This window comes from Bidens hawaiensis, unplaced genomic scaffold (assembly GCF_021521415.1).
Source record: "Bidens hawaiensis isolate Kalapana, Puna unplaced genomic scaffold, B.hawaiensis_p1.1 tig00009543_1, whole genome shotgun sequence".
Lineage (NCBI taxonomy): Eukaryota > Viridiplantae > Streptophyta > Magnoliopsida > Asterales > Asteraceae > Bidens > Bidens hawaiensis.
The window spans coordinates 915,176-932,038 of NW_027491711.1; the positions used below are offsets into that span (position 1 = coordinate 915,176).

The following is a 16,863-nucleotide window of genomic DNA, read 5'->3' on the forward strand; positions in this document are numbered from 1 at the left end:
AAAAGGTTTTTGTAAAGATTGCTTCACTCTATAAAGCATTGGCAGAAGATGCAAACAAAAAAAGGATGTGTAATATATGCATAAATAATCAGGGTAGGCAATGCTTGCAGAAAGGTTAGTTTCGTATTTTCTCTTCATTACATTTTTACATTTTCATATTTGGATTTGGTTGTAAGACGGATCATCTTATAGTGTGTGTTAACTTTTGAAATTTTCTTTACTAATTCAGTTACTACTTAAAGTCCATATTTTGTTCGTTCAATTAAAATGGTTTCTACTTTATTAACATTGCAAATGCACACCAAAATATAAAGTGATTTTTGTAATTTGTACTAAATCTACATGTTCTAATAAAGTAAAATAAATATGGACACTTGTCATGTTTTAGTTAATTCTTGTAATTTTTCCCCTCCAAAACTAATATACCCTAATATATATAATAAATCAATAATTATTCACTTTCCTTTTACACTATATTTATATAATATCTATATATTTTTATAAATATAATTATTAACATATTATTTTACTATATACTTGGTGAATTCCAAAAATCAACAACAAATCATGTTTCTCAAATGAAAATTGTTTCGGGTTTTTTTGTGAAACTTAAATTTGATTTTATGGGTCAAAAGTTGGTAAATAGATTGTTTGGTACAACTTAATTACATTTTGGTCAAAATTTGTTAGGGTCTAAAATGAAAATTTTGAGTATTTTTAAAAGTTTGAGAATGCAAAATAGATTTATCATCAAATTTGTTATGGGTTCGAAGTGTTGATTTTAAAATGTCAAAAATATGAAAGTTAAAATTTTAAGCATGATTCAGGTTTTAAATTTATTTTTAAGGGCATTTTTTGAAATAATCAAAAGGTTCAGGATTTGGCAAACTGACTATTTTCCCCTCAACTATTAAAATTTAAGAAAACATTGCGAACACTTTCGACGTGCCACCCCCATGCCTATCAATGCTTAACTTTTATCAAATTTAAAATATTTATGTCAACGTTAATTTTTCTTTCAATGGTGATCAGAACATCGTATGGGAAGCATGACATGCTAAACTATGCTCATATGAAACAAAATATTCACAAAATTGAATGGGTTAACATGTTGTCATTATGACAAAATCGAGAAGCCCTCTGAAACTTATCAAAATATTTTTCATTGTGTAGCTTAGAAAAACATAGTTCTTGAAGAACATCCATTGTTACAATTTAATATTCTACTTTCCTTTGATGGGTGGTAAATTGATAAATATATCAATAAAGGTAACACTTCTTTTGTATTTAGGCTGAATGGTTAGAACTACTATCGTATGAGAAGTCTTATTTTCGAAATTAGTTTATAACCAAAATTGTTTCATACATATATGACACCAAGAATGAATTTTTCAACAGAAAGAAGCATTCTCGGGTACGTTTTTGCACAGACATTTTTTTATTAAATTTATTTAAAATAATCATTTTGTGATATAAATAAAATCAATTTATGTACACATTGTATAGATACAAGCATAGATGTAATACATTTTTTTTTTAAATACGCTATGTAATTATTTATTTTACTTATAATTTTATAATTTGAATTATCCCGTGTGTAACATGGGCTCTAAAACTAATTACTCAAGGGTTATAGCAATATCATGTTATGTGAACAAAATGTTCTTCCTTAAATAATTGAGTGTCTTAGTCCTTTGATGGATAAATCTATAGATTTAGATGTATATTTAGAATCTATGCGAGCAAAGTGGTCTTATTCAGTTATTCTTAATACTTAACTTCACCTTTTGATATTATTTTAATGTTAATTTATTAGACCCCATAAAACCATAAAAAAGGCATACAACCAAAGGATATGGTTAAATTAAAAAAATTGTTTGCGTGTAATTATGATTCCTTATAGTATTGTAATTTCGAAGATCATCTAAATAAAAGCACAAGAGGGAAATTGTTAAAAAAAAAATAGACGAAACTGTATGTTGCTGGATAGTTGTAACCTCCCTTTATTTATTGGATGATTAACAAATATACAAAATAATAACAATAACTTTTTTTTAAGACCGACAACTTATATACCTTATAACTATACGTAGTTCTAAATTCCATTTTTTTAACCACACAACTTAATTGAAGGTATTCCTACTTTGGTTAAGTGATAATTAAGATGGTTAATCAAGGGTTCAAAGAGTGTAACGTTCAACCGTTCAAATTAAAAAAACAACGCTGCTTAATTGAACCCTTATCACAACTTGTCATTTGTACCTTGTCATTTGGGCGACATCCGAGAAAGATAATAATGGAAATATTTTTAGCATTTTTTTACACATTTTGATACATATAAAGAAAAAAAATATTATTTTAACATACACAATGATCATCCTAATTTTGTAAAATACATAATTTATAATTTATATATACTTAACTTTAAATTATAGTTATTTGAGTTATGATTCTATATATTGACGAAAACATGTAAATTTATACCACGCATAAAATTTTTGGATAATTTCAAACAAGCTCCCAACTTTTATACATACAACTAAGGGTGGCAAAACAAACCCATTTGGGTTGTTTTGGGTCAATTTGATAAGTTTTAAAATTGAGATGGGTCAGGATGGATCAAAAGAATTTTGCAAGAAGGTCAAGATGGGTTGGGAAAATGCTAGTGACATTTGTTTATAGGTTAGAATGAGTTTGTTTATGGGTTAGAATGGACTAAAACAAGTTTTAACCAATTTTATTTCAAACAAAACCCACAGAACCGAATAGAAACCGAGAAATCCAAAATCGTTGAAACCGAACATATACCGAAACCGACCGAAATGAAAAAAGCAAAACCGAAGCAAAAAAAAACCTGAAAAACCGAACCTGAACCGAGACAAAACCGAGTTTTTTTTTTTAATGAACGAGGAAGACGGGGGAAACATTTTAGTTATTTTACTTTTTGGTTTTCGATTTATATTTTGAGTTATTATTTTTTTATTAATTTTTTTTGAATATTTTTTAAGGGGTTTTTGAACACTTTGTATTTTAACCTTTACTTAGTTCAAGATATGGGTTAACTTTACCCATCTTGACCCATATCTATCCTAAACCGAATGAAACCGAGAAATCAAAACCTAACAAAAACCGAAAACATTGAAACCGAATAGATACCAAAACGAAAAAAAGCAAAATGAACAAAAAAAAACGAGCCTGAACCGAGACAAAACCGAGTTTTTTATTTATTTATTCATTTATTTATTTATTTTTTATGAATCGAAGACAACGACGATGACATTTTAGTTATTTTACATTTTGCGTTTTTTATTTATATTTTGAGTTATTAATTTTTTATTAAATTTTTTGAATATTTTTTCGAGAGGTTTTTGAAACCCTTTGCATTTTAACCTTTATTTGGGTCAAGATGGATTAACTTTACCCATCTTGACCCATACCCATCCTAACCCTCTATTTTAAAAATCCATCCTGACCCAAACCCATCCTAACCGATCACCCAAATCCAACCTAACCCACTCATATTGCCACCTCAACATACAACACTAAATAAAAGTTTCACAAACTTTCTCAAACCTTTTTTTTATTTAAGCCAAACCAATTAGAGAATCCATATCTTATTATCCTTGGTTCAATTTTAAAAATCTATTGTGTTCAAAATTTGTGGAAAAGTCATTTTTCATCAAAACTGTTCGATATAAACATAAATTTAAGTATATAAAAGAACTTAATTAATTAATTAAATAACTTTGCTCCGGATCATGGTTGCGACTTGCGACCCAGCCTGGCCTTTCTGAGTCCACCACTCTCCATAATTCTCATATTCCAAATTTTTAATATTAATATTAATTAATTAATAGTTTACTTTCTCTATATATAATTTCAAACGACGTGATAACCTTAATTGAACACAACAGACCAGTTCAACCATGGCGGGGCAAACCACATCGTATTACAACCCCACCGCCAAACACACCACCACCCATCTCCTACGTAAAGACAACGTTTTACTAGCATGCCTTGTCATCTTCCTTTGTTCTTTCTTTTACTTATTCGGCACATGGCAACCACGCGCCACCACCACCACAACCGCCACCACCATCAACTGCCCGACCACCACCACCACCGCAGCCGACTCAGACAAAAACCTAGACTTCACCACCCACCACTCCGCCGCCACCGTCGACACCTTCACCATCAAAACCTACCCGCCATGCAACCTCAAGTTCTCCGAATACACACCATGCCAAGACCAAAAACGATCCTTAAAGTTCCCACGTGACCGATTAATATACCGAGAAAGACATTGTCCGGAGAAACACGAGCTGCTTAAATGTCGTATACCCGCGCCTTACGGTTACAAGAACCCGTTCAAGTGGCCTACGAGTAGGGATCTTGCATGGTATGCTAATGTGCCACATAAAGATCTAACGGTCGAGAAAGCGGTTCAGAACTGGATCAGATTCGAAGGTGACCGGTTTAGGTTCCCAGGTGGTGGGACCATGTTTCCCAATGGCGCCGATGCTTATATCGACGATATTGGAGAACTGATTAATCTTAACGACGGATCTATTCGAACCGCCATTGATACGGGTTGTGGGGTAAGATTATTAAGTCAAAGTCAAACCCAGCTTAACATTTTAGTTTACTTTTATTTTATTAATTTGGTAAATATTTTATAACAGATAATATTTTTGGTTTTATTTAGGTCAACTGTCTTCCACACCTTCTTTTTCAGTTTTCTAAAACTGGGAATTTGGTTATATTTAGTTATTTACCCCCCCCCCCCCCCCCCCCCCAAAGTGAAATTTGCGATTTGTCATTTGTAGAAGAATATTAATTAGTAATTAATTGTTTGTTAATAGGTGAGACATGCAATTAATGGTGAGTATATTTTTGTAAACGATAAGTTTTGAAAAATTGCTTTGTTGTATCTTTTTTATAAAATTTAACCATCGAAGATTTGCTTATGTAGGACTATATTAGGTACATACATAAATATTGTTGTCAACTTGATTAAAAACTGTTGCATCACAAACTTTTTGTGAACATTTTTTTTGTATTTCTAGACATATTTTGTTTATTTTTTAATTAAATTGTAATTAATATCATTGTTAGGTAGCTAGTTGGGGAGCTTATCTTCTATCACGAAACATTACCGCGATGTCGTTTGCTCCAAGGGACACACACGAAGCTCAAGTACAGTTCGCATTAGAACGTGGTGTTCCAGCTTTAATCGGGATCATGGCATCTAAGCGGCTTCCATACCCATCTAGGGCTTTCGACATGGCTCATTGCTCACGCTGTCTCATCCCCTGGGGTCAATATGGTTATTCCCCCTCATCTTTTTTTAACCAAACTTAAAATGTTTGTTATTAATATTATCTAGCATGCTAATTAGTTATTTGGGATAATTGACTTATAGATGGAATATACTTAATCGAAGTGGATCGTGTTCTTCGACCTGGGGGATACTGGATCCTCTCTGGACCTCCGATTAATTGGGAAAACCATTGGAGAGGTTGGGAGAGAACACAAGAGGATTTGAACGAGGAACAAACCCAAATTGAAAAGGTTGCCAAAAGTCTTTGTTGGACAAAAATAATCCAAAAGGGTGATCTTGCAATATGGCAAAAACCAATTAACCATTTGAATTGTAAAACCAATCCCAAATTCACCCAAACACCCCCTTTTTGCCCTCTTCAAAACCCCGATTCAGCTTGGTATACCGACATAGAAACATGTTTGACTAGATTGCCTGAAGTATCACATGAAGATGAAGTTGCGGGTGGTGCAATTGCGAACTGGCCGAAGAGATTAGACCTTGTGCCGCCTAGAGTTAGTAGTGGAAGTATTGATGGTGTGACCCCGGATATTTTCCAAGAAGATGTTTTTTTATGGAAGAAAAGAGTTTCTTATTATAAGAATGTTAATAATCAACTCGGACAACCTGGAAGATACCAGAATCTTCTTGACATGAACGCATTTTTGGGTGGTTTTGCGGCTTCACTTGTGGAAGATCCTCTATGGGTCATGAACGTTGTCCCGGTTGAAGCCAAGGCCGATACGCTAGGCGCTATTTATGAGCGTGGGCTCATTGGAACTTATCAAAGCTGGTATAATACCACAACGTCTATTATTGGGACATTTTAGTATCACTAAAATGGCCATCTTGAGGTCTTGACCGACTAGTTTGATAATAGCCTTGAACCTTGAAACTTTTTTTTTACAAAATTATCGTTTGATTTTTCTTGTTTTTAGTTAAGAATTGTTTCGACACTTAAGCTTCCACATGACACACTCTGATTAGTTGACGCATTAGATTTCTGTCAGGCGTGGGAAAATGGATTTGTTGAACCAACATTGAAATTTTGATCAGCTTGTATAGAAATCTACTACCCAATGCATGGTTGGAGAATTTTAAAAGTATAGGCTATTTTATCAAACTTATCAGTGAAGATGGTCATTTTGAAAGTAAACGCTATACAAAAAACATATTCCAAACTCATAGGCTAACTTTAACGGTTTTTTATGTAGGTGTGAAGCAATGTCAACTTATCCTAGGACGTACGATCTCATCCATGCTGATTCGATATTTACCTTATACAAGGGCAGGTAAGTTGTCACGTTTTTGCTCGTTATAGAAACTATACACTATATATATATCGTTCTTGAGTGTATTGATTAACAGATTCTTTTTAACGTGTGTTATAGATGTGAGATGGAAGATATTATGTTAGAAATGGACAGGATATTAAGACCAGAAGGTAGTGTAATAATAAGAGATGACGTGGATTTATTGGTGAAAATAAAAAGAATAGCAGAAGGGTTAAATTGGGAAAGTCGAATAGTTGACCATGAAGATGGGCCATTGGTGAGGGAGAAAGTTCTTTTTGCTGTGAAATTGTATTGGACTGCTCCTGCTGATTCGGACCAAGGTTCCTAAAAGTCAAAATTAGGCATTTCCTATTTATTTTTTGTTATTATATTAAGTTTTCTATTAAGATATTTTATTAAATTAAACTAATCATGGTAACGTGCCATCTCGTTTTTTTGTAATTGGAATATTGGATATGAATCACTGAAAGAGACATTCGATGAGCATAATTTTAATGGCATATTTAAATAGTTTTAAAAGTCGGTTTTGACTAACGCTTCATGATTAGCCAAAATCTACCGATCGTATTTTGGTAGTTTATTATTATGTTTGTATTAAAAAAAATTGTATTTGTTCTTTTGGCGTATTAGAAACGGAATTGTATTGACATCGTCACTTTGTTGGGATGATCATGGAGGTTTTTCTTAAGAATTTACTTTATGAAAAGGTTAAAAGTTCGAGTCTGAAAGAAGGAATTTTGCTAGTGCCACTTACAGGATTACGAGTATTACTTGTTAAAAGAAACAAAGAAACGGAATTAATTGTCAAAATGCTTTGTCTTTAATTTGGTGAAATGAGACATTTTGATCAATACATTAAGATAGCGTTTAGTATGCAGAAATGACAGTATGAATGAAATGATTCATTACATGGGAATGAAAAAAGTTATGTTTGGTTGCTCAATGGAATGGAATCATCCATTACACATTGAATCCCATTCCATCAAAACCATTCATTTTACTGAATGCCTTGTTTTATACCTGTCTACCCGTCCGGTGGACGGGTAGTTTAATGTTATAATGACAAAACTATCTTCTTTTTTTTTTTTTTTTTTTTTTTTGCGTTCTAACTCAAACGACGAATGTTAAAGATAAAAGCACAACTTGTTTAACTTATGAGTAAAAATTGACCGAATATATTGATATAAAACACAAAACAATGAAAATTATTCATGTGCTTACCTACATAAATATATCCAATCTCTAACATTCCAAGTGTAATTCATCACATCCTTTTCAATATATTCAAAGGATATTTCATATGTACTACGTACTTTAACATTCTTTCTTGATGAATTACACCTTAAATAAATAATAAACATACATTGATCGTTTGTCATCTAAAAAAAATGTTATACCTGAAAATTGACCAAGTTGCTTACTTTTAAATGTAGTTAATATATCCTAATAAAATAAGAATAAAGCTGGATGGATAAAAGAAACCATAACCCTCCTGCAATATGCAATAGACGTGCCTTAAAGGCCAAGAATAACATCCATAAAGGTATACTGTATTTGCTTTGTAAAACGAGACCGTCAATTGACTTGATTAGATTACAGGATTCCTTGTAAAGAATAGACTAACTCACGGTTAAAGTTTTTTGTTCTTAAGTGTCCGGCCATATATGCTCTTCCCACCAGTGTCCTGCATAATATAAAAGTAGTTCAGATAACATGTCCAACTGAACGCTCATGATTAATGCGTATAAATTAGGCTATTTTGTTAAAGATTGCTTCCGAGTAAAACACACCTAGTCATAAATTTCCTTGTCATTGTACCATCCTTAATCATGAAATCTTTGATGACAAGATTAAATGCAGAACCTTTGTAACCAAAACCTAAAAGAAAGAAAGTGAAAAGATTACTACCCATAAGTTCATTACTATGTATATCTCAACTGAAGAATATTCATACGCAGAGACATTAATCTAACAGGAGAACACATTGTTAAGCAGACATATATCATCAATCTTATGGTATCCAGCTATAACAACAAATTGCCATAAAAAAACAATACCTCGCGCGTTCTCTGTCCAACAACAGCTCCGATTCCACTGCCCGTTTGATGACTAAAATCCAAATAAAAACAACCAAAAGCAAGATATACATTAATATCTTTAATTTATGAACCATTGCACGCTAACTATATGAACTTGCCTCATAAGCTCACAACAAAGGTACGACAACACAAATAGTTTAGTATTTTGTAAATCCTTCATCTTGAACTTTATGACCACAACTGTCGAGTTCCTTCAACTCATTACTACAGTCGCAAAGAATCAACAAAATATAGGATAACCCCATGATCTTGAAATTAGCATATTAAAGACAGCAACATAATAAACCCAACTGAAAAGAATGTAAAACACAAATTAGAGCAAAAACCATTGAATACGAGAGATTGATCGACGGAGTTGATATGTCCCTGCCGTCACGCCTCAAATACAAAATCAACTAACAATAAGCTCATGTATGAAATCATCATCAATTCAAACAATTTGGGTCTGAATCGAGCTAAAATAAAGGAGTTGTGAGTAAAACTCAAAATTAGAGATAAATTTTAGTTTGATACGCAAATAAGGAAATAATTACTCCCCGGTAATGATGCATTGGGCAAGGGAGCAAACTTAGATTTTGGTAACCGTCGAAGTAGTGGAACAACAGCTGAAGATGATGCATTGAGAAAGAAAATAGTGAAGCCATTTATTATCATTATTATTTTTGGTAGAAGGTTTGAACGGAGAGTGGGGTGATATAGGTGTCGTTCCCGATCTTACCGGGAGTAGCAACGGTTATCATCGACGTGTGTAGGAAGTTGAAGAAAACAAATAACTTGTAACTTCCCCTTCTAGAAGGAATTTATGGAGTTTAAACGATCCAGATTTCACCTCAGCTTGATCCAAGGGTGGATATTCATCCAATAGTTGGTTACATAATCCGGGAACAATATATGTTTATATAATTAACATGCTAATAAGCTTTTCATGAGTTGCCAGGTTTAGTGATTACTTCAAGTTTGCACCGTTGCAACATGTACAGAAGACTAATTAGAATGTAACCCGAAACCAAAGCCCTAAACCCGTAAGCATTGCCCCATGAAAATTGTTCACAACATTGAACCACTATAAACTAACAATCTTTTAAAAAAAGATGTATTTGTGCAAAAACACAATGGCACAAAACTTATAGAACATGGCCAGTGCGCCATAAAGAATGCATGATCTTCGAATAAACTTTGATAAGCATCACAATCTAAAATCAGATCATATCAAAAAACAACTGTAGAAAAAGGTCCATATTCGAAACTGTAAACGGTAACAAAAGATCTTAAAACATACAAAACACTCATTCATTTTCCTAAAACCAACAATTCAACGTTTCCCACCACCACCTCCAAGCTTCGGTCCCTTACCTGTTTTCGTCACATTTCCACCCTTTCCTTGCGCCTTTTGTTTCGATACCACCTCGGCTTTCTTTGCTTTCTTCTCATCCTTGGTTTTCTTAATTCTTTCCTTAATTTCACTACAATTAAGACATTAATAAACAGTTAAGTAAGATACAACACAATAAGAAACAATTCATGATTAACATAATTTTGTAATATTAAAACTTTCATACCGAAGAGCCGCCTCCCTAGCCGCATCACGAACTTCAGGCTTCTCGCTTCGTTTCTTTTGAATTACTTCCAATGTGGCCCCCACAATAGCCCTAGAATACGGCTTCTTAGTGGCACGACGCCTCTTCTTAACCGCTTCTTGAGCAAGATCCTGTTCAACAATATTATCAAACATGAATTTAACTGATTTACATTAAGCACAACAAAAAACCCTGCAAAATAATAATATTTCCTTACCTTCTTGTGTTGTTTACGGTACATTGCAGTCCATGTGAGCTTTGAGGGCTTCAATTTATTATGGAAATACCTTTTACATTTCGAATTTGCGAACAAAAAAACCTGATTTCACAACAAGCAAGTATTTTTCTCTATGTTTAAATTAAAATTAGCAAACACTAAATGTTATTAATATATACCTGAGAGTCGGATCGAATGAATCTAATGCCCCTTCCTGGATAAATCTTCTGGCCGCTAAATCGGCAGAGTTCAGTCCTATTAATTATCAATAAAAATGGTCAAAACCTAGGACTTCAATTAGGCATGTGTGTCCTTCGGCTTGGGTCGGTTTTCGGCTAAAACCAAACAATTTTAATATTTTTCTTTTCATTTTGCCATTTGAACTTACAAATTTTGAGTCAAACAAAGAAACTAATAATGCATTTGGGCCTAAATCATTTTGTTAAATAACATCAAATTAATTACACATTTGAGCTAAAATATAAGGGTTAAATAAATAAAAAAATGAAAATCTATAAATTCAGTTCGGTTTAGTTTCATCACATTCAAAGCCATGACTGAACCGTTAATTGGGTTTTACCAAACAGCCGGTTTTTGTTTCTCAGTTTGGTTTTATCTCTATCAATTATACATGAATTTCAATGTGTCGAATGAAAACAGTGTAAATGGAGCGCAGGATTCAGATTTAAGCCTTAATTTGAACTAAAATGAAGGCTGCAAAATTGATTCATTTCATCAATAAGACAAGCATATATAATAAGGGCTACAAATACTAAAGGCAGCATATTAAGATGGATGAAAGAAATCATACTTGAGAACCATGGCGGCTGCTGTCTTCGATGAATGAAACCCTAATACGATTGGTTCTTATATAAGTGTTTAAAGTATTTATATTTTTAGTCCCTCTAGTTTAATCTTACTTTTAACACAATCGTAGACTAATTTACTAATTTATGTACAGCTTATATTCAAATAGAGGTGAGTAGGTTTAAGTGGCATTATGAGAGAATGTTTCTTCATGAACACGGGGGATCAGGAATTAAGGGAGAGCAGAAAACTGAATTAACTGAACCGAATTACCATAGAAGCTAGTAGGTTTAAGTGGCATCTATTTTTGTTTTTTGAATTCATCTCTAATACGCTCTTAAAAGCTTAAATTATTATTTTCTTTTTAAAATAGTTTGCAATGTCTACACATAATTGAAAAAAAAATCTGACTTTAACAAAATCGAAACCGAAAATAACCGAAAACCAAATTTTTTATACATTCAAAAGCCGATGGCTTAGGTTTCGGTTTCTATTTCTCCTAATAACCGAACCATGCTCGCCCCTACCAGAAATCAAGGGTTATGCCTTTCAGAAGAAATTCCCTGGGGTAGGTCGGTCGCTATCGGCTTGCAACCACCCAATCAAACTGAAGATTGTCGTCGTTCTAAAAAATGAAAAGTAGGTTTGAAAGTTCAGATTTAACAAAATGAGTAAGAAGGTGCTATAAAAATATACTTTAAAGTGTTTATAAAGTTATTTGTTTTTTATATAATATTTATATCTATCAATACCATGAAAACACTAATAAACGGAGAAATTAATCCTAGAAAGCGAAATTCGATATATAACGCGATGAAATATAATATAGCAAACATAATGGATCCTAAACTAGGTTAAACGATCAAACTCCTACTTTTTTGTAACTACATTGACTAAGTCCTGATGAAAAATAAAGTAGTACGGAGAAGTTATAACTCGACATGTAGCACCAGTAAGCAAAAGCTTACATTGGGCCGGAATAAGCTCGCCTTAAGTCACATTGCCTTTTGTCAATTTGTTTCATGTAAGAATCTACTAAATGATCTAGTTGTATCATGTTTCTCTCGTTTCTTAGTTGCAATTGGATGTTCTTACGAGTAAAGGAGAAGGTTGATTGAAAGAATGATGTTAAGGTAGGGAGAAGCGAATGGTGGTATTATTATGTTGTTGAATGATATGGATACTGAGAGACATATGTATCGGTGTTGGATGGATCTTGTGTTTGGGTGAGAAAGTCGGAGAAGTAGAGACATGGATTAGGAGGTGAAGGAAGGCGTGACTTTATAGTTGAATTACATGAGTAAAGAGGAGGATTAGCGAATAGCTCGGCAAAGCTAGCAGTGCGCAAGGAAAATCAAACATGATTATAGTCATGCTTTGATGTTAACAATAATTCATTTATTTTATATTGTTGTTAAAGGTTTACCGTTGACAAGCCATACATGTCATATAGCTTCATACGGGCAGATTGGAGCACACGGTATGTAAGAATCATATGCGTATGAATTCATCTAGGCTTATGGCTTTATACGAGTTATCATATTGGTATACAAGCCAAAATAAAAGCCTATTGATCGTATGGCTTACTAAAAGACTGATGTGACATAGACGATGATTTATTGCCTTTATTAGGAGGCCATACATGTCATATAAAACCATACAATACGTACGTGTTTGATATCCACTGATTGAATGATGAATGGTATACCAATAGTCCAATACCATAACCTTTTTTTATTATTTTTTTTGTTGCTTTCATCATTTTTCTTGTTCTTGTCTTTTTATACTGTTTTGGTTTCCAATTTCTTTTCCTTCAGTTCATAAAAAAATGTTTTATTGTTCCCTTGTATTTTTACAGAACTTTGCAATCATTATTATTATTATTATTATTATTATTATTATTATTATTATTATTATTATTATTATTATTATTATTATTATTATGTATTTGTCTTAGCTTGTTAAATACTTTTTATTAATTATATCATAAATCTAGCATTATTTTAACTTTTTTCGTATTAGCATATAGTTATCTTAAAATTCACACGACCCATATTTTTAATTATTTAAAAATTATACAAACATTTAACAATATTTATTTCTAGAACTATAAAGCATCCATTAAATTTTATATTTATTTAATCACTTGAACTTGAAAAGTTCAAGTCATTACTAATACACTTGCAACAAGGACACACGATACATCATCATAAATGACGTAAACCAAGTAAAATGCTTAATGGAAACTATAACTTGGTGTTTTATTTAGCCGAATATGTGTCATATATATCCGTATGATATTGGTTTATCTTCTACGAGGGGCATTTTCTCTTTGAGCATGAAAGTATACAGCAGCAACAGGTAGTCCCAAGTTATTTTCTTGAGAGAAGAGTCGAGTGTTGAAGCAATCTCTCGAAACCGGAGGTCTCACGGATTGCCTTGCTCGCTGCTTGAACAATATGAACACATAGCGATGGATTCCCATCACTGGCTCAGGTTTTTCATAGCTCACAATCTCCCTTCCTGTTATATATCACTTTTAATTCATCATATATTCATTTCTAAAGTACAAACAGTTTGATTTAATAAATATGTTGTGCTACACGTAGCACGTACCCCTCTCTTTTTACTTGTTGCACTCCGCGATCTTTCAATTTGTCACAAAATAATATTCTATCATTTTCGCTCCAAAATAAACCCTTATCATGTACGGGGTACGCTTAGCCAACCCCTTTATTAATTATTATTAAGTTAATGCATCATATATTGACATACCAAAAGTTGCATCAGTTGTACCAGGAATGTCTGTGACGATCCTGTAAGATAGAGTTTCATTAGTTGCACACACGTAGACTCTTGGAGCATCCATCTAGATGTGTTTTATTAATGGTATAATTGCAAAACTTACCAATGAAGATGTTCTCTCAAGTAGGGATCACTTGGACTTGGAGCATCCGGGTCGGTCATGATCTTCAAGTAAAATTAAGTGGATACATGCATACATAACATAGGTTAGTAGACGAATATATGTAGATATTAATTTTTGAATATAATTATAAGTTATTAAAAATATGATATACAGAACTAATTACAATAGTATAAGATGATCTCATGTCAACACCACCAATATGAACATGAGGTCTAGAGGCTATGATATTAGGCTTGAGTTCATGGCCGTTAAAGACCGCATAATAGGAATTATAGGCTACTTCCATCGTTACACTCGGTGTGAATTGGTCGACAACATCTCCTATCACCCTCCTTGCTACAAGTGACATGCTGATATACTCAGGAATTGAGTTTAACTGAGAAGTCAAGTATGATTTTGTACGTAAAGAAACAAGCTGTAAGGTCCATTTATAGACACAAAAAGTGTGCAAGTGCATATGCATGGTGGGCCAATCACAAGAGCTAAAAAGATTCATTTCTATATTCAAGTTTGTATTGATCATAAGTTTTTCTACCAAATCAGGAAATTGAGGTTATCATGCATGAAGAATAAATTGCACTAATTTTGACGTTATTTTACTAATCACGTGAAAATAACGTTAAAAGTGGCGGAAGGTTAATCAGGCATCATGTGGTGGCGTTGATAGCCGAAAGACAAGGGCACATGCACCAATCATCCGGTGTCCCGATGATTGAGTGTTATGTGTCTTATGTCCAAGGCTTGATTCAAAACTACTATCGAGCCGGGGGTCTCACCGGAAGCAGCCTCTATGGGATAGAGGTAAGGCTGTCTACATCTTACCCTCCTCAGACCCTACCATAGCATTGCTATTGGTGGGATATACTGAGTACGATGATGATGATGATGATGATGATGATGATGATGATGATGATGATGATGCATGAAGAATAAAAGTATTGCCTTTTCTTTAGCCACTACACTTATCACCTTCAAGATAGAATTTTTTTTCAAAATAGGAAACTTTTGAAAGGAGAAATGGTTCCTAGGAGAGAGAGAAAGGTTATAATGGTTTTTAGAAGATCTGTCATTTGAAATGGTGTGTCTCAGATAATATATAGGGCCTGTTAGGTTCGACTAATCTTTTTTAATTTTATTTATTTTAATTTTATTAATTTGTTAGTAATTAAGTAGTATATTAAAAAGACTAGCAATTAGTATTATTAATTAACATTAATTAATATATTAATATTACTTTTAATTAAAAAAATATAATATTAGTTGAGTTCACACATATTTTTTTGGGTAGATTTTTATTTTAATAAAATTGTATATTTTTAGTAGTTATTGTTGAAATGGAAAGTATAGTCTTTTTAATATGTACTAATTAATATTAAATAATAATAATAATAATAATTAGTCTTTTTAATAATACTAATTAATTTTTAATAATTATAAAAATAAAAGTAAAATAGACAAAAGTAAAAGCATATTGGTTTTTTTAATAATTAATTATATAACTTTATAAATAATACTAATTATTATTCTTTTTAAAAACTAAAATAAAAGTATTATAAAAAATAAACATTAGAAGTTGTTAATTAAAGGTCCAATCTGGCAGATACTGTTCACACTTGTCATTTAAAATTGCGGATGTCTATCAGAAGGAATTTTAACATATAGAGGAGGTTGCTTTGTGTACGCATCGTGAACTGCTAGTCAAAATGGCAGATCAAAAAAAGTGGCATCTGCCATTTGAAATAGCGGACCACACAAAAAAAGTACCGCCATTCTAAATGGCGTAACATGTTAATTGCCCAACTCATCCGACAGAAACTGACAGGCCCTATATATAACCTGAAATGATGGATTTTCTAAAAAGCATTACAACCACCCCCCCTTCTCTCTCTCTCTCTCTCTCTCTCTCTCTCTCAAACCATTTCACCCTTCTAAGATTTCTTATTATGAAAAAAAAAAAATTTCCTTCAAAATATACTCCCTTAGGTTTTAGCCAAAAAAATTTTTCCTTCAAAATATACTCCCTTAGGTTTTAGGCAATTAGAATTCGACTTTTAGCATTGAAGATTTAGTGTTAACGATCAAGAATTTAGTGTCCACATACTATATTCAACTTCTATATGGATAATAGCTAAAGTATGCTTACAAGGCAAAGGGTAATAGGGCTTGGTTGAGCCCCAAGTGAACCAACATCTTCATGACACGTGGCGCTGACTAGGCATGTCAACCAAGCCCCCAGACCAAGCCTCAAAGGATGTAATGGTCCAGGTGAGCCAGGGCTTTGTTGAGTTTTTTTTTAATATTATATCCTAAATAAATATTAATACATAAAAATAGTGTTTTTAATTTTTTTTCGTCAATTCCTTTCGAATACGATCTTTTTCTTCCTCCATTATCGCTTGGTCGGATGGCGGTAGGTGGCTAAAGTACTTGGCTAGAAATTCCAAACTCCTCATCCGGTTTCTATTATGTTTAGCTTGACTAATCGACTCGAGACCAATTGACATTCTAGCAATCTCTTTTCCGAAGTCGTGATCGGCGGTTCTTTTCCCACGTTCCCTACCAGGGGGGCGGCTAGAGCCTTGCTCTTTCAAATCGCCCTCGGACAAGTTTAGGTCGAAG

At 32.9% G+C, this 16,863-nt stretch overlaps 3 protein-coding genes across 3 annotated transcripts; 1 reads left to right on the plus strand and 2 right to left on the minus strand.

Moving 5' to 3' along the window:
• Positions 1-3,773: 3,773 nt before the first annotated feature.
• Positions 3,774-6,970, plus strand: LOC143532816 (putative methyltransferase PMT15). Its single transcript, XM_077027754.1, has 5 exons — positions 3,774-4,598; positions 5,116-5,326; positions 5,423-6,113; positions 6,535-6,612; positions 6,712-6,970. The coding sequence occupies exons 1-5, from the start codon at positions 3,927-3,929 to the stop codon at positions 6,941-6,943; spliced, it is 1,884 nt and encodes a 627-aa protein (XP_076883869.1). The 5' UTR covers positions 3,774-3,926; the 3' UTR covers positions 6,944-6,970.
• Positions 6,971-9,928: 2,958 nt separating this feature from the next.
• On the minus strand, positions 9,929-11,330 carry LOC143532817 (large ribosomal subunit protein eL24-like). Its single transcript, XM_077027755.1, has 5 exons — positions 11,320-11,330; positions 10,688-10,763; positions 10,509-10,610; positions 10,274-10,422; positions 9,929-10,177 (listed from the first exon to the last, which is right to left on the minus strand). The coding sequence occupies exons 1-5, from the start codon at positions 11,328-11,330 to the stop codon at positions 10,027-10,029; spliced, it is 489 nt and encodes a 162-aa protein (XP_076883870.1). The 3' UTR covers positions 9,929-10,026.
• Positions 11,331-13,538: 2,208 nt separating this feature from the next.
• On the minus strand, positions 13,539-14,801 carry LOC143532818 (CEN-like protein 1). Its single transcript, XM_077027756.1, has 4 exons — positions 14,408-14,801; positions 14,224-14,285; positions 14,091-14,131; positions 13,539-13,838 (listed from the first exon to the last, which is right to left on the minus strand). Exons 1-4 carry the CDS (start codon positions 14,765-14,767, stop codon positions 13,621-13,623), a joined length of 681 nt encoding a protein of 226 aa, XP_076883871.1. The 5' UTR covers positions 14,768-14,801; the 3' UTR covers positions 13,539-13,620.
• Between the last annotated feature and the right edge of the window lie 2,062 nt (positions 14,802-16,863).